Genomic DNA, 18,333 nt, shown 5'->3' with positions numbered 1-18,333 from the left:
TCAACGATCGGAACAATTTTAAAGGATAAAGTGAGAATAATGGAGCATGTGAAAGGCCCTGCCCCGGTGAAAGCTACAATTATTACTAAGCAACGCAGTGGTTTAATTAAAAACACAAAATGCTGGCAGAACTCAGCAGGCCAGACAGCATCTATGGGAGGAGGTAGTGACGACGTTTCAGGCTGAAACCCTTCATCATCAAAACCCTCCTGATGAAGGGTTTCGGCCCGAAACGTCGTCACTACCTCCTCCCATAGATGCTGTCTGGCCTGCTGAGTTCTGCCAGCATTTTGTGTTTTTATCTATTTCCAGCATCTACAGATTCACTCATGTTGCAGTGGTTTAATTATTGGAATACATACATTTCTTAAGTGTTTTATATGCATAGAAAGGTAAAATATATACTATATACTAAGACAAACGTTTGACTAACTGACGCTAAATAATACCGGATGTACTTGTTCCGACTTACATACAAATCTGACTTAAAGACAGACTGAGAAACAGAGACTCGTACGTAACCTGGGGACTGCCTGTATATGTAAAAAAAAATTAAGTAAGTAGTGCAAAAAGGGAGCAAAAGGTAGTGAGGTAGTGTTCATGGGCAGAGGGGAGGAAGCTGTTCCTGTTAGGTTGAGTGTGTGTCATCAGGCTCCTGTGCCTCCTCCCTGACGGTAACAATGAGAAGAGGGCACGTCCTGGTGATGGGGGCCCTTCATGACGGATCCACCTTTCTGAGGAATCACCTTTAAACACCTTTTGAAGATGTCCCGGATGCTGGGGAGGCCGGTGCCCATGATGGAGCTGACTGAGTTTTCAACTTCCCGCAGCTTTTCCGATCCTGTGCAGTGCACCCCCTCCCCATTCCAGTCGGTGATGCAACCTGTACATTTCACAGCTCTGAGGGCGGTGAGGTCCACTGTCAGCTGAAGGAGTGGCAGGCCGAGGTGTGCCTGCATACCAGCAGGCAGGTCATACAGATCCTGAGAACTCAGGAAATGGCCTCAGTTTCAACTGATGGACAGAAGGCCCAGCGTGATGCAGCCTACCCGCTGCCTGAGAGGTTGGAGGGGTGGGTGGAATGAGGGAGTGGGGAGATGAAGAGGAAGGGTAAGATAGGGTGAGGAAGTTGAGGAGATGGAAAGAGCGTGAGAGAATGGGGAAATGGAGAGTGTTGCGAGGGGCAGGGGTGGAGAGTTTGGTGGGTTGAGAAGTGAGGATGAGAGATGCAGGGGTGAGGATGTGGAGGCAGTAGGTGAGGATGTAGAGGGGTGGGGGAAGTGGAGGGGAGGAGGTGAACGAGAGGGTGATGGAAGAGGTGACGGAAGGACGAGGTGGAGGGTACAGGGGTGGGGGATGGTTGGGAATGGAGGGCTGAGGAAAATACAAGAGATGAGGATGTGAAGAGAGGGGTTGAAAAGGATAGGTGAGGGAGGAAAGCAGTTGAGGATGAAGGGATTGGGAGTTGGAGAGGAGGGAGTGAGCTGGAGGCAGTAGAAATATGGAGGGGAGAAGTGGGGTGAGGACGTGGTGCATTTACCTTGCCTGGACCTTCCCCAGAACCCAAGTCTACCCCCGAGCTACTGGAGTATGTCCCTGTGAAGATGACCTTTCCCCGAGGTGTTGGACCATGTGGGTCACAAAGGAGACATCTGTCTTCCACTGCCACCAGAGTAATTCCAGACCGGACATTCACCTCCCCGGATCTTCCAACAGGAGGTTACAGATGATCACCCTGATACAGGGTCTCTACCCAAAACATCAACAATTCCTTTTCCCAATAAATCCTCCTTCCCTCCAAAGAGAAAAGCCCTCGCTCGCTCGGTACCTCATAAGACGTGCTCTCTGTTCTAAGTGGCATCCTGGTAAATCTCCTCTGCACTTTATTGGTTTGTTGAATGTTTAATGGCTGGTACTACTGAAGCTGTTGTTCATCTTGCTCTCCACAGGCGAAACTGTAATAGCAGCAAGACTGGAGGAACTCTATGGAGACATTGACGCGATGGAGTTTTTTCCTGGATTGCTGCTGGAGACTCCATACCAGAATGGCATATTTGGGGAAAGCATTGTTGAAATGGGAGCTCCTTTCTCCCTCAAAGGCCTCCTAGGCAATCCAATCTGTTCTCCGTTTTACTGGAAGCCAAGTACGTTTGGAGGGCAAACAGGGTTTGACATAGTCAAGTCTGCAACGCTTCAGAAATTGGTTTGCCTCAATACCAAGAGATGTCCACAAGTAGCTTTCCACGTCTCCGGTAACGTAGGCAGTGATTCTAAAGAAGGAAGGGAGAGTCCTAAGAGTGAATTCTAACCAGGAAAACGCTAAGGCTGACCAGATTTGCTCCATATAATTCTCGCTTTAATCAGATTCAGATTTATTATCAATAACTTAAAGTTGTTGTCTTGTGGCAACAGTACCATTCAAAGATGTAAAATTACTATAAGTTACAAAATAAATACTTATCTTTCTTAAACCCATCTTCCCCGCTGGGGCACAGGCTGCTGACAGAAGCCAGTCAGAGTCCTCTGTCCTGGTCCCACACTTCCAGTCCTTCAAGGTGCAGCTCATTGAAAACCCTGCCTTTCTCAGGCCTCAAGTCTTTGCAGCTTCTGCTGGCGTTTCTGTAATTTTTACAGGATGGGGTTGCTAGTCCCGTGTCCAACCCTCCTCCCTTGGCAGCCAGGCTTGGGACCCTATATGGCGGAGTTACAAAATAAATAGACAAATAGGGGCGAAGGAAAGGCAGTGTTCATGGACAGTTCAGAAACCTGATGGTGGAGGGGAGGAAGCTGTTCCTCCATCATAGAGTGTGGGTCTTCAGGCTCCTGTAGCACCTCCCCAATGGTAGTAATGAGGAGAGGGCATGTCCTGGATGATGAGGGTCTTCAGTGAAGGGTGCATTCTCGAGGCATTGCCTTAACAAGCATGATAACAAATCATAGAAGGACTACATTTATTTGGATGGCCATTCAGTTTCAACAAGAACACAGTGCCATCCTGCAGCTTATAACAACACTATAACTGGAATCCCCGAGGGCATTTCACTCGGAGTGCCATCATCCAGGTGGGGGTGGGGTCACCTTCGTGCAGGGGCTTCCTTTATCTTGTTACTCTCCTTGAAAGGAACTCCAAACCCTCGTGCTAAGATAAAGACATCCACTCCACACAAGAACAGTCCTCCTTCCAAACTCAAATTCACCACATCGGCTCCAAGCATATCTGGCAAAGACAGATATCAAGTTCTCTGAAGCTCCACCCATTCTATCACAGAAGCAAAATTGATTCGAGATCTTTAAGTCAACAAAAAAGATTCCAAAATCCAGAGGGTAACAGTGTTCTAATAAAAACAAGCACAATTTCATTGCTAATCTAGGGGGAATTGTCCATGATGCTTGCATATTCCCCCAGCTGTGTCCCCATTTAACATGGTCAATAAATTGGTGATGTTTGTCTTACCTTTATCTTGTGCATTTCTTGTCGTCTTCACACCTTTGATTGAGTGAGTTCAAAATGTGTCTCCCATCATGCCGTTCCACGTCTCTGGTTCACATTTCTTAGAATGGACATTCGACCTCGCCCCACCCCCCCGATTGTCAGTGGACACTGATCTCACTGACATGCAGCAGATTGGCCTTAGCTGATCCTCAGTCTTGTAAAACTTCCCAGAGATGTTTAGTTTCTGGGTTTGCTTTGGGAGAATTTGAGTTTGTCTACGTGAGAGTACACACTAAATGAAGAAGACATCAAAGTGAACATCGGCTGGCATCACACAAATGGAGGGAGGTGTCCGGTGGTCCAAGCTACTGACATACACAGTGGCCACTTTATGAGGTAGACCTGTACACCTGCTCGGTAATGCACATGTCTAATCAGCCAATCATGTGGCAGCAACTCAATGCATGAAAGCATGCTGACATGGTCAAGAGGTTCAGTTGTTGTTCAGACCAAACATCAGAATGGGGAAGAAGTGTGATCTAAGTGACTTTGACAATGGAATGATTGTTGGTGCCAGACAGGGTGGCTTGAGTATTGTATTTCTAAAACTGCTCATCTCCAAGCATTTTCATGCACGACAATCTCTTGAATTTACAGAGAAAGGTGCCAAAAAAAAATCCAGTGAGAACAGGTTCTGTGAGCAAAAGGCCTTGTTAATGAGAGAGGTCAAAGGAGAATGGTTCAAGCTGACAGGAAGGTGGCAGCAAGTCTGCTGTTACAACAGTGGTGTGCAGAAGGGCATCTCTGAACGCACAGCATGTTGAAACTTGAAGTGGATGACCTACAGCTACAGAAGACTATGGATATACATTCATGGTCACTTTATTAGACCATAAGATATTGGAGCAGAATTAGGCCACTTGGCCCATCGAGTCTGCTCCGCCATTTCATCATGGCTGATCCATTTTCCCTCTCAGCCCCAGTCTCCTGCCTTCCCCTTGTATCCCTTCATGCCCTGACTAATCAAGAACTTATTAACCTCTGTCTTAAATGCACCCAATGACTTGACATCCACAGCTGCCTGATTCCACAGATTCACCACCCAGTGGCTAAAGAAGATCCTTTTCATCTCTATTCTAAACGGGCCTCCCTCTATTCTGAGGCTGTGTCCTCTGGTCCTAAACTGCCCCGCTATAGGAAACATCCTCTCCACATCCACTCTATCTGTGTCCTCTGGTCCTGAACTGCCCCGCTATAGGAAACATCCTCTCCACATCCACTCTATCTGTGTCCTCTGGTCCTAAACTGCCCCGCTATAGGAAACATCCTCTCCACATCCACTCTATCTGTGTCCTCTGGTCCTGAACTGCCCCACTATAGGAAACATCCTCTCCACATCCACTCTATCTGTGTCCTCTGCTCCTAGACTTCCCCACTATAGAAAACATCGTCTCCACATCCACTCTATCTGTGTCCTCTGCTCCTAGACTTCCCCACTATAGGAAACATCGTCTCCACATCCACTCTATCTGTGCCTTCTGGTCCTGAACTGCCCCACTATAGGAAACATCATCTCCACATCCACTGTCCCTAGATGTTTTAACATTTGATGGGTTTTAATGAGATTCCTTCCCCCCCCCCACCTTCTTCTAAACTCCAGTGAGTACACGAGTAGAGCCATCAAATGTTCCTCGTACATTAACCCATTCATTCCCAGAATCATTCTCATGAACCTCCTCTGAATTCTCCCCAATGACAGCACATCCTTTCTTAGATAAGGGGCCCAAAACTAGATACAGGAGGTACCTCATAATGTGGCATAACTGACCTTCACTTTGATGGAGTCATTGAGTAGAAACTGGCCCTTCGCCCCATCTAGTCTGGGCTGTACTATTATTTTGTCTGATCCCATCGATCTGCACCTGGATCATGTCTTCAATACCACTCTCATCCTTGTACATAGCCAACTTCCTCTTAAATATCCAGATTGAACCCATAACCACCGCTTCCACTGACAGCTCGTTCCACACTTGCACCGCCCTCTGAGTGAAGTTTCCCCTTTCACCCTTAACCCATGAACTCTTGTTCTAGTTTCACTCAACGTCAGTGAAAAAAACCTGCTAGAATTTTTGCTATCTATACCTCTCATAATCTTGTAAATCCCTATCAAGTTTCCTCTCATTCTGAGTTAGAGGAAATATAGAACACTGAGGGGAGATTTGAGAGAGGTGTACAAAATTATGATGGGAATAAGCAGGCTTTTTCCACTGAGGGGTGGGTCTACAACTAGGGGTCATGGCTTAAAAGTGAAAGGAGAGAGGTTTAAGGGAACATGAAGGGAATATATAAATATATACTGTGCGTGTGTGGTATTTATTTTAAAATTTTGAAATGATCTGCAACCATTTCTGTTGCTATCTAATCTTTCAGATATCAGAATCAGAATCCTAATGAGGTTTATCATCACAGACAGATGTTGTGAAATTTGTTTTGTGAGAGCAGTACAGTGCATAAATACTGTAAGAAATGTACATTCAAATTAAATAAGTAGTGTAAAAATAGAGAGGTAGTGTCCGTTGTCTGTTCAAAAATCTGATAAGAAAGAGAGGAAGCTGTTCTTAAAATGCTGAGTGTGTGCCTTCATGCTCTGGTACCTCCTCTCTGATGGTAGTAATGAGAAGAGGGCATGTCCTGGGTGATGGGGGTCCTAAAGATGGATGCCACTTTTATGAGGCATCACCTTTTGAAGGTATCCTTGATGCTGGGGAGGCTGGTGCCCATGATGGAGCTGGCTGAGTCTGCAATCCTCTGCAGCTTTTTCCGATCCTGTGCAGTGGCCCCTCCGTACCTGACAGTGATGCAACCAGTCGTAATGCTCTCCACGGTACATCTATAGAAATTTGCTGGAGTCTCTGGTGACATACCAATTCTCCTCAAACTCCATAAAATGTAGCTGCTGGCATTACTTCTTTGTAATCGCATCCATATGTTGGGCCCAGGATAGGGCTTCAGAGTTGTTGATACCAAGAACTTGAAATTGCTTATCCTTTCGATGAGAACTGGTGTGTATGCCCCCTGTGGTGAACTACATATACCTGTCTGGACATGCCCCTCTGCTGACTGCTCCTGTGGCTCCTCCCACAGACCCCTGTATAAAGGCGATTGGAGGCACTGCTCCTCCCTCAGTCTCCAGGATGTTGTGTGGTGGTCTCTTGCTGCTAATAAAAGCCTATCGTTCGCCTCCCGTCTCCGAGAGTTATTGATGGTGCCTCACCCCCAACTTCCCCTTCCTGGTCCAAATCAATTCGCTGGTCTTGCTGACCCTGAGTGCAGTGTTGTTCAGTTGACACCGCTCAACCAGACGATCTATCTCACTCCTCTACACTTCCGCATCACCATCTGCAACAACTGTGGTATCATCGGCAAATTATCGATGGTGGTTGAGCTGTGCCTAGCCACACGGACATGACCATTGATGGGTACACCCACGTACGATATGATTGCTCTTATCCTCGTGTCCCTCTGCTGATACTTGCGTCATTCGATCGGGCCCATTTCCAGGAACCAAGTCCAGCAATACTTTTGATGTGAGGGTAGGCAAACTGCTAACCCCAAACCAACACGTCACAGACATGGAGTATGAGTCCTCACAGCCGGGCAACTGAGTGAGGTCAGCACTGATGCTCGTGAGTATACACGTTCCAGCTAATTAAGTTTTCTTTGTGGTTGGAGTTAACTCCTTTGCTTTCCTTCCAGTCTTGTCAAGTCTGAACAGAGGCACAGCTACGGCACTCCCTGCTCACCTGAGCCTTTGTTCCGGGAAAGATTACAATTGGTGACATTGCAAAGGAGCAGGAGTAATTTAACATTAAATTACTGCTTCTCAGCCGCGGTGACGGTGTAGATTTCAGTTTGGGGATTTAGTTAGTAACCCTGCTGACCGAGCATCTGGTATTTCCCTTTTGTTCTGAACAGTTCTTATTGAAACTCAGTGAACTCTTCATTCTGCTTCAGTGTCTCTCCCTCTGCACGTGGGCCATCACTGAACCCACCAGAACAAGTTAAATGCCAGAGGAAAAGAGCACACAGCACGCCATGGAGCAAGGAGGAAGTTAGTCCAGCTGCTTCGGAACACGGCATAGGAACAGGCCGATGGGTGTAACATGTCTGTGTTGACCATGATGCCACTTTAAGTTAATCCCCTCTGCCTGTATGTGGTCTAGATACCTCCTCCCCTCTGCCTGTATGTGGTCTAGATCCCTCCTCCCCTCTGCCTGCATGTGGTCTAGATCCCTCCTCCCCTCTGCCTGCATGTGGTCTAGATACCTCCTGATCCCTCTGCCAGCATGTGGTCTAGATCCCTCCTGATCCCTCTTCCTGCATGTGGTCTAATTCCCTCCTGATCCCTCTGCCTGCATGTGGTCTAGATCCCTCCTGATCCCTCTTCCTGCATGTGGTCTAGATCCCTCCTGATCCCTCTGCCTGCATGTGGTCAAGATCCCTCCTCCCCTCTTCCTGCATGTGGTCTAATTCCCTCCTGATCCCTCTGCCTGCATGTGGTCTAGATCCCTCCTGATCCCTCTGCCTGCATGTGGTCTAGATCCCTCCTGATCCCTCTGCCTGCATGTGGTCTAGATCCCTCCTCCCCTCTTCCTGCATGTGGTCTAATTCCCTCCTGATCCCTCTTCCTGCATGTGGGCTAGATCCCTCCTGATCCCTCTGCCTGCATGTGGTCTAGATCCCTCCTGATCCCTCTGCCTGCATGTGGTCTAGATCCCTCCTGATCCCTCTTCCTGCATGTGGTCTAGATCCCTCCTGATCCCTCTGCCTGCATGTGGTCTAGATCCCTCCTCCCCTCTGCCTGCATGCGGTCTAGATCCCTCCTGATCCCTCTTCCTGCATGTGGTCTAGATCCCTCCTGATCCCTCTTCCTGCATGTAGTCTAGATACCTCCTGATCCCTCTTCCTTCATGTGGTCTAGATCTCTCCTCCCCTCTGACTGTATGTGGTCTAGATCCCTCCTGATCCCTCTTCCTGCATGTGGTCTAGATCTCTCCTCCCCTCTGCCTGTATGTGGTCTAGATCCCTCCTGATCCCTCTTCATGCATGTGGGCTAGATCCCTCCTGATCCCTCTGCCTGCATCTGGTCTAGATCCCTCCTGATCCCTCTGCCTGCATGTGGTCTAGATCCCTCCTGATCCCTCTTCCTGCATGTGGTCTAGATCCCTCCTGATCCCTCTGCCTGCATGTGGTCTAGATCCCTCCTCCCCTCTGCCTGCATGTGGTCTAGATCCCTCCTGATCCCTCTGCCTGCACGTGGTCTAGATCCCTCCTGATCCCTCTGCCTGCATGTGGTCTAGATCCCTCCTGATCCCTCTTCCTGCATGTGGTCTAGATCCCTCCTGATCCCTCTTCCTGCATGTGGTCTAGATCCCTCCTGATCCCTCTCCCTGCATGTGGTCTAGATCCCTCCTGATCCCTCTTCCTGCATGTGGTCTAGATCCCTCCTGATCCCTCTTCCTGCATGTGGTCTAGATCGCTCCTGATCCCTCTGCCTGCATGTGGTCTAGATCCCTCCTGATCCCTCTTCCTGCATGTGGTCTAGATCCCTCCTGATCCCTCTTCCTGCATGTGGTCTAGATCCCTCCTGATCCCTCTGCCTGCATGTGGTCTAGATCCCTCCTGATCCCTCTTCCTGCATGTGGTCTAGATCCCTCCTGATCCCTCTGCCTGCATGTGGTCTAGATCCCTCCTGATCCCTCTGCCTGCATGTGGCCTAGATCCCTCCTGATCCCTATTCCTGCATGTGGTCTAGATCCATCCTGATCCCTCTTCCTCCATGTGGTCTAGATCTCTCCTCCCCACTGCCTGTATGTGGTCTAGATCCCTCCTGATCCCTCTTACTGCATGTGGTCTAGATCCCTCCTGATCCCTCTGCCTGCATGTGGTCTAGATCCCTCCTGATCCCTATTCCTGCATGTGGTCTAGATCCCTCCTGATCCCTCTGCCTGTATGTGGTCTAGATCCCTCCTGATCCCTCTGCCTGCATGTGGTCTAGATCCCTCCTGAACCATCTTCCTGCATGTGGTCTAGATCCCTCCTCCCCTCTGCCTTAATATGGTCTAGATCCCTCCTCCTCTCTGCCTGCATGTGGTCTAGATCCCTCCTCCCCTCTGCCTGCATGTGGTCTAGATCCCTCCTCCCCTCTGCCTGCATGTGGTCTAGATCCCTCCTGATCCCTCTGCCTGCATGTGGTCTAGATCTCTCCTGATCCCTCTTCCTGCATGTGGTCTAGATCTCTCCTGATCCCTCTTCCTGCATGTGGTCTAGATCCCTCCTGATCTCTCTGCCTGTATGTGGTCTAGATCCCTCCTGATCCCTCTGCCTGCATGTGGTCTAGATCCCTCCTGATCACTCTGCCTGCATGTGGTCTAGATCCCTCCTCCCCTCTTCCTGCATGTGGTCTAATTCCCTCCTGATCCCTCTGCCTGCATGTGGTCTAGATCCCTCCTGATCCCTCTGCCTGCATGTGGTCAAGATCCCTCCTCCCCTCTTCCTGCATGTGGTCTAATTCCCTCCTGATCCCTCTGCCTGCATGTGGTCTAGATCCCTCCTGATCCCTCTGCCTGCATGTGGTCTAGATCCCTCCTGATCCCTCTGCCTGCATGTGGTCTAGATCCCTCCTCCCCTCTTCCTGCATGTGGTCTAATTCCCTCCTGATCCCTCTTCCTGCATGTGGGCTAGATCCCTCCTGATCCCTCTGCCTGCATGTGGTCTAGATCCCTCCTGATCCCTCTGCCTGCATGTGGTCTAGATCCCTCCTGATCCCTCTTCCTGCATGTGGTCTAGATCCCTCCTGATCCCTCTGCCTGCATGTGGTCTAGATCCCTCCTCCCCTCTGCCTGCATGCGGTCTAGATCCCTCCTGATCCCTCTTCCTGCATGTGGTCTAGATCCCTCCTGATCCCTCTTCCTGCATGTAGTCTAGATACCTCCTGATCCCTCTTCCTTCATGTGGTCTAGATCTCTCCTCCCCTCTGACTGTATGTGGTCTAGATCCCTCCTGATCCCTCTTCCTGCATGTGGTCTAGATCTCTCCTCCCCTCTGCCTGTATGTGGTCTAGATCCCTCCTGATCCCTCTTCATGCATGTGGGCTAGATCCCTCCTGATCCCTCTGCCTGCATCTGGTCTAGATCCCTCCTGATCCCTCTGCCTGCATGTGGTCTAGATCCCTCCTGATCCCTCTGCCTGCATGTGGTCTAGATCCCTCCTGAACCATCTTCCTGCATGTGGTCTAGATCCCTCCTCCCCTCTGCCTTAATATGGTCTAGATCCCTCCTCCTCTCTGCCTGCATGTGGTCTAGATCCCTCCTCCCCTCTGCCTGCATGTGGTCTAGATCCCTCCTCCCCTCTGCCTGCATGTGGTCTAGATCCCTCCTGATCCCTCTGCCTGCATGTGGTCTAGATCTCTCCTGATCCCTCTTCCTGCATGTGGTCTAGATCTCTCCTGATCCCTCTTCCTGCATGTGGTCTAGATCCCTCCTGATCTCTCTGCCTGTATGTGGTCTAGATCCCTCCTGATCCCTCTGCCTGCATGTGGTCTAGATCCCTCCTGATCACTCTGCCTGCATGTGGTCTAGATCCCTCCTCCCCTCTTCCTGCATGTGGTCTAATTCCCTCCTGATCCCTCTGCCTGCATGTGGTCTAGATCCCTCCTGATCCCTCTGCCTGCATGTGGTCAAGATCCCTCCTCCCCTCTTCCTGCATGTGGTCTAATTCCCTCCTGATCCCTCTGCCTGCATGTGGTCTAGATCCCTCCTGATCCCTCTGCCTGCATGTGGTCTAGATCCCTCCTGATCCCTCTGCCTGCATGTGGTCTAGATCCCTCCTCCCCTCTTCCTGCATGTGGTCTAATTCCCTCCTGATCCCTCTTCCTGCATGTGGGCTAGATCCCTCCTGATCCCTCTGCCTGCATGTGGTCTAGATCCCTCCTGATCCCTCTGCCTGCATGTGGTCTAGATCCCTCCTGATCCCTCTTCCTGCATGTGGTCTAGATCCCTCCTGAACCCTCTTCCTGCATGTGGTCTAGATCCCTCCTCCCCTCTGCCTTAATATGGTCTAGATCCCTCCTCCTCTCTGCCTGCATGTGGTCTAGATCCCTCCTCCCCTCTTCCTGCATGTGGTCTAGATCCCTCCTGATCCCTCTGCCTGCATGTGGTCTAGATCCCTCCTCCCCTCTGCCTTAATGTGGTCTAGATCCCTCCAGATCCCTCTGCCTGCATGTGGCCCAGATCCCACCTCCACTCTGCCTGCATGTGGTCGAGATCCCTCCTGAACCCTCTACCTGCATGTGGTCTAGATCCCTCCTCCCCTCTGCCTTAATGTGGTCTAGATCTCTCATGATCCCTCTGCCTGCATGTGGCCCAGATCCCACCTCCACTCTGCCTGCATGTGGTCTAGATCCCTCCTGATCCCTCTGCCTGCATGTGGTCTAGATCCCTCCTGATCCCTCTGTCTGCATGTGGTCTAGATCCCTCCTCCCCTTTTCCTGCATGTGGTCTAGATCCCTCCTCCCCTCTTCCTGCATGTGGTCTAGATCCCTCCTGATCCCTCTTCCTGTATGTGGTCTAGATCCCTCCTGATCCTTCTGTCTGCGTGGTCTAGATCCCTCCTCCCCTCTGCATGTATGTGGTCTAGATCCCTCCTCCCCTCTGCCTGCATGTGGTCTAGATCCCTCCTGATCCCTCTGTCTGCATGTGGTCTAGATCCCTCCTCCCCTCTTCCTGCATGTGGTCTAGATCCCTCCTCCCCTCTGCCAGCAAGTGGTCTAGATCCCTCCTCCACTCTGCCTGCATGTGGTCTAGATCCCTCCTCCCCTCTGCCTGCATGTGGTCTAGATCCCTCCTCCCCTCTTCCTGCATGTGGTCTAGATCCCTCCTCCCCTCTTCCTGCATGTGGTCTAGATCCCTCCTGATCCCTCTTCCTGCATGTGGTCTAGATCCCTCCTCACCTCTGCCTGCATGTGGTCTAGATCCCTCCTCCCCTCTTCCTGCCTGTGGTCTAGATCCCTCCTCCCCTCTTCCTGCATGTGGTCTAGATCCCTCCTGATCCCTCATCCTGCATGTGGCCTAGATCCCTCCTGATCCCTCTGCCTGCATGTGGCCCAGATCCCACCTCCACTCTGCCTGCATGTGGTCTAGATCCCTCCTCCCCTCTTCCTGCATGTGGTCTAGATCCCTCCTCCTCTCTTCCTGCATGTGGTCTAGATCCCTCCTGATCCCTCTTCCTGAATGTGGTCTAGATCCCTCCTCCCCTCTGCCTGCATATGGTCTAGATCCCTCCTGATCCCTCTTCCTGAATGTGGTCTAGATCCCTCCTCCCCTCTGCCTGCATGTGGTCTAGATCCCTCCTCCCCTCTTCATGCATGTGGTCTAGATCCCTCCTGATCCCTCTTCCTGCATGTGGTCTAGATCCCTCCTCCCCTCTGTCTGCATGTGGCCTAGATCCCTCCTCCACTCTGCCAGCATGTGGTCTAGATCCCTCCTGATCCCTCTTCCTGCATGTGGTCTAGATCTCTCCTCCCCTCTGCCTGCATGTGGTCTAGATCCCTCCTGATCCCTCTTCCTGCATGTGGTCTAGATCCCTCCTCCCCTCTGCCAGCATGTGGTCTAGAATCTTCCTCACCCCTCTGCTTGTCCTGCAAGAATAGAACACACTGGAAATGCTCAGGAGGCTAGTCAGCATCCATAGGAGAGATTGAGTCATCTGGGACTATACTCACTTGAATTCAGAGGACAGAGAGGGAAACTTAGATAAAATTATGAAGAGAAGAGATATATCCTGAAGTCCTGATGAATGATTTCAGTCTGAAACGTCAACTGTCTATTCATTTCCATGGATGCTTCATGAGCTGCTGAGTTCCCCCAGCACTTTGTGTGTGTCTCTGGATTTCCAGCATCTGAAGAACATCTTGTGTTTCTTATAACAGAAGGGCTTAAGCTACACACAGTACTCATCACCAATATCTGCAATATCTCAGATCCAATGTCCTGACTGCTGAAGGCCAGCATACAAACAGGTTTCTTCACCACTCTGTCTATTTGTGACACTAATTGTAAAGAACTACACAGTTCCACGGATGGAAGTGATCTGCTGTACTCTAGTCCTGAGGAGAGGAGGCTGTGTACCCATGAGTTCCAGTAACACGGGAAGAAAGTTGTCCACCAGCTCCTGGTCTAATGGCTGGAGTTGGTGAACGAGAGTAAACAAGATTATGTGCTTTATAAACAGGGTAAATGAAAGCTGGTTTTTTTCCCACTGAGGTTGGGCGAGACTAGCACTAGAGGCCATGAGTGAAGAATTAAAGGGGAACATGAGGGAGAACATCGTCACTCAGAGGGTGCCGAGAGAGTGGAACAAGATGTCAGTGGAAGTGGTGAATGCGGGTTTGATTTCAATATTGAAGGGAAGTGTGAATAGGAGGGGTCTGGAGGGTTATGGTTCAGGTGCGGGTTGATGGGACTAAGCAGAGTAACGGTTCAGCATTGACTAGATGGGCCAAATGGCCTGTTTCTGTGCTGTAGTGCTCTATGACTTTATGAGACTGCCACCTCCAACCATGCCACACGCCCTCAGTAGGTCCAGCCAAGATTTTGGAACCACTTCCCAAACAGCAGGGACCAAAAAAAGATGGTACCCGCCAAACCCAGCTGACACACCAGAGTAGACTCTTCGGCATCTCCTGAGAGAGTGATTTTTGCCAGAAAATTGACCAGTCCTAAAAACAAACTATTCCTCAGACCCTCACCTTGGCATCCCCCATCACAATCTCTAGGTAGTTCTAAGGTAAAGACATGTTCGGCACAGCTTTGTGGGCCGAAGGGCCTATATTGTGCTGTAGGTTGTCTATGTTCCTAATTTCCCTCTTTATACCTCCTCCCTTCTTTCCCCACTGATCTACCACCCTCTTTGCCTCATCCCTCACTTGCTTCCCTTCTGGACTCCCCTTTCCTTCTCCCCCACTCCCCAACTGCTGGCAGAGTGAGGCCACCTCCCACTCCCAATAACTCACCACCACTCTCCCTTCCCAATTCTTCCCCTCACTCCCAACCACCATCCCAACAAGGTCCATAGTCTAGGGCAGGCTCAGGGCCTTCAGGAGATTAGGGCATTTCCAAGGGTCTGGGAATCTTCCTGATCCGCGAAGATGACTGCATCCTCTGCAGAGAGGAGATCCTTGTTGAGGCACACCCAGGGCCTCCAGCTTCTACCTGACACCAGAAGGGGATGAAATCACCAGCGCATCTGATCAGAGTTCGGAAAGAAAGAAATGGCAAATAAAGAAAGGAGCAAATTCAGAAATCAGAGGTGCAAAGGGATTTGGGAGTCCTCATGCAGGATTCCCAAAATGTTACCTTGTGGGTTGAGCCAGTGGGAAGGAAGGCAAATGCAATGTTTGCAGTCACTTTGAAAGAACTGGAACATAAAAGCAAGGATGTGATGCCAAGGCTTTCTAAGGCATTGGTCACACTCCACTTGGAGCATTGTGAGCAGTCTTGGGCCCCTTATCTGAGAGAGGATGTGCTGGCATTGGAGAGGGTGCAGAGGAGGTTCATGTAAACTATTCAGGGAATAAAGGGTTAACATATCAGGAGCATTTGATGGCTCTGGGCATGTACTCACTGGAATTTGGAATAATGAGGGGTGTCTCATTGAAACACATCGAATATTGCAAGGCCTGGGTAAAGTGGACATGGACAGGATATTTCCATTGGGGAAGGAGTCTAGGACCGGAGGGCACAGTTTCAGAATACAAGCACCTCCACTTAGAACAGAGATGAGGAGGAATTTCCTTAACCAGAGGGTGGTGAATCTGTGGAACTCCCTGCTGCAGATGACTGTAGAGGCCAAGTCATTGGGTATACTTAAAACGGAGGTTGATCGGTTCTTGATTAGGGAGGGCATCAAAGGTTAAAGGAAAAAGGCAGGGGAATGGGTTGAGAGGGATAATAAATCAGCCATGATGGAACAGTGGAGCAGACTCGATGGGCTGAATGGCCTATGTCTTATGTTCATAGGAACTTTTCCTCTGGGGAATGAATTGGGACACACAAACAGATAGCTCAAGTGGGAGGGAGAGCAGCCAGAGGTCATGGTCCACGTTGGTACCAATGACATAGATAGGAAGGGTGACGAGATCCTGCAAAATTAGTTCAGGGAGTTAGGTACTAAATTAAAGGACAGCACCCCCAGGTTTGTGATCTCTGGATTGCTACCCGTATCACATGCTAGTGAGGCCAGAAATAGGAAGATTATACGGTTTAATGCGTGGCAATGGAGATGGTACAGGAGGGAGGACAAAGGATTTTTGGATCATTGAGCTCTCTTCCAGGGAAGTTGAGCACTGTACAGAAGGGATGATTTGCACCTGAACTGGAGTGGGACTAATATCCCAGTGGGAAGATTTGCCAGTTCTGTATGGTGGGGGGGGGGGGTGTTAAACTAGAGTTGCAGGGGATGGAAACCAGTGCCAGAACAGGTAGAGGAGAGGCTGTGGAGACAGACGTTACTAAGCCTCCATACAAAGACAGGAATCGAAAGGCTGAGCATGAAACACAGAAACATAGAAAACCTAATGCACAACACACGCCCTTTCGAACCACAATGCTGTGCCAAACACGTACTTATTTTAGAAATTACCTAGGGTTATCCATGGCCCTCTATTTTTCTAAGCTCCATGTACCTATCCAGGAGTCTCTTAAAAGACCCTATCTACCACCGTCACCGGCAGCCCATTCCACACACTCACCATTCTCTGAGTAAAAAACTTACCCCTGACATCTCCTCTGTACCTGCTTCCAAGCAGCTTAAAACTGTGCCCTCTCGTGCTAGCCATTTCAGCCCTGGGAAAAAACCTCTGATTATCCACACGATCAATGCCTCTCATCATCTTATACACTTCTATCAAGTCACCTCTCATCCTCCATCGCTCCAAGGAGAAAAGGCCAAGTTCACTCAACCTATTCTCATAAGGCATGCTCCCCAATCCAGGCAACATCCTTGTAAATCTCCTCTGCACCCTTTCTATGGTTTCCACATCCTTTTTGTAGTGAGGTGACCAGAACTGAGCACAGTACTCCAAGTGGGGTCTGACCAGGGTCCTATATAGATGCAACATTACCTCTCGGCTCTTAAACTCAATCCCACGGCTGATGAAGGCCAATGCACTGTATGCCTTCTTAACCAAACAGTTAACCTGCGCAGCTGCTTTGAGCAGCCTATGGACTCAGACCCCAAGATCCCTCTGATCCTCCACACTGCCAAGAGTCTTACCATTAATACTATATTCTGCCATCATATTTGACCTACCAAAATGAACCACCTCACATTTATCTGGGTAGAACTCCCATCTGCCACTTTTCAGCCCAGTTTTGCATCCTATCAATGTCCCTCTGACAGCCCTCCACACTATTCACAACACCACCAACCTTTGTGTCATCAGCAAATTTACTAACCCATGCCTCCACTTCCTCATCCAGGTTATTTATAAAACTCAAGAAGGGAATTCTTTGTGATTTTTATAAATGGTGGGACTAACGTTCTCAGCTGTGGATTTCAATGCAAGGAGTACTGTAGGAAAGGCAACTGAGCTCAGGGCATGGATCAACACCTGGAGTTATGATATCGTCGCCATTTATGAGACTTGTTTGCAGGAGGGGCAGAACTGGCAGCTCAATATTCTGGGGTTCTGCTGTTTTAGACTTGACAGATCAGAAGGGATTAAAGGAAGAGAGATGGCATTACTAGTCAGGGAAAATCTCATAGCAATGATCCATCAGGATAGACTGGAGAACTTGTCTAGTGAGGCCTTATGGGTGTAACTGAGGAATCAGAAAGGTATGACCATGTTCATGGGGCTATATTACAGACCACCCAACAGTCTCTGAGATTTAGAGGAGCAAATTTGCAGAGAGATCACACTGAATCGGATCTTTGTAATAGTAGGTAATTTTAACTTTCCACATATTGACTGGGACTTCCTTACTGTAAAAGGTCTGGATGGGAAAAAGTTTGTCTAGTATGTTCAGGAAAGTTTTTCTTAATCAGTACATAGAAGTCCCTGCTATTAGGGAATGAGAGGGGGCAGGTGATAGAAGTTTGTGTAGAAGAACAATCTGCATGTAGTGATCGTAATGCCATTAGTTTCAGGGTAATCATGCAAAGAGAGAGGTCTGGTCCTTGGATTGAGATTCTAAGTTGGAGAAAGGCCTATTTTGATGGTATCAGAAAGGATTTGGCAATTGTAGATTAGGACAGGCAGTTTTCTGGCAAAGGTGTCCTTGGAAAGTGGGAGGCCTTCCCAAGGGAAAATTTGAGAGTACAGAGTTTTTATGTTCCTGTCAGAATAAAAGGCAAGGATAAGAGGTTTAGGGAACCTTGGTTTTCTAGAGATATTAAGGCCCTGGTTAAGATAAGAGAAGGAGCTGCATAGCAGGTATGTGCAGGTAGGAACAAATGAACACACACAAAACGCTGGAGGAACTCAGCAGGTCAGGCAGCATCTCTGGAAATGAACCAACAGTCAACGCTTTGAGCTGAGACTCTTCTTCAGGACTGAAAAAGGAAGGGGGAAGATGCCACTAAGGTTGCTGAGACTAAAACTAGAGGTCAGGGGTTAAGGGTGAAAGGTGAAAGGTTTAAAGGGCACAGGAGGGGAAATTTCTTCACTCAGAGGAAGGTGAGAGTGTGGATGAGCTGCCAGCACAAGTGACGGACGCAGATTCAATTCCTACGTTTAAGAGAAATTTGGATAGGTTCAAAAGTACAAAGGTTTAAAGCTCCAAAGGTTAATTTTATTATCAAAGTATACAACTCTGAAATTATTCAATTCTCTGCATTGG

At 49.3% G+C, this 18,333-nt stretch overlaps 1 protein-coding gene across 1 annotated transcript in view; it reads left to right on the top strand.

Moving 5' to 3' along the window:
- LOC140731143 (prostaglandin G/H synthase 1-like) overlaps nucleotides 1-3,453 on the top strand; it is a 110,432-nt gene extending 106,979 nt beyond the window's left edge. The window contains exon 11 of the mRNA XM_073052521.1: nucleotides 1,950-3,453. Within this exon, the coding sequence (XP_072908622.1) occupies nucleotides 1,950-2,308 (359 nt within the window). The 3' untranslated portion in view covers nucleotides 2,309-3,453. The remainder of the gene's footprint in view (nucleotides 1-1,949) is intronic.
- The last annotated feature ends 14,880 nt before the right edge of the window (nucleotides 3,454-18,333 follow it).

Source organism: Hemitrygon akajei, chromosome 7, assembly GCF_048418815.1.
Source record: "Hemitrygon akajei chromosome 7, sHemAka1.3, whole genome shotgun sequence".
NCBI classification, from domain to species: domain Eukaryota; kingdom Metazoa; phylum Chordata; class Chondrichthyes; order Myliobatiformes; family Dasyatidae; genus Hemitrygon; species Hemitrygon akajei.
This window is presented reverse-complemented; position numbering and strand designations above follow the sequence as displayed.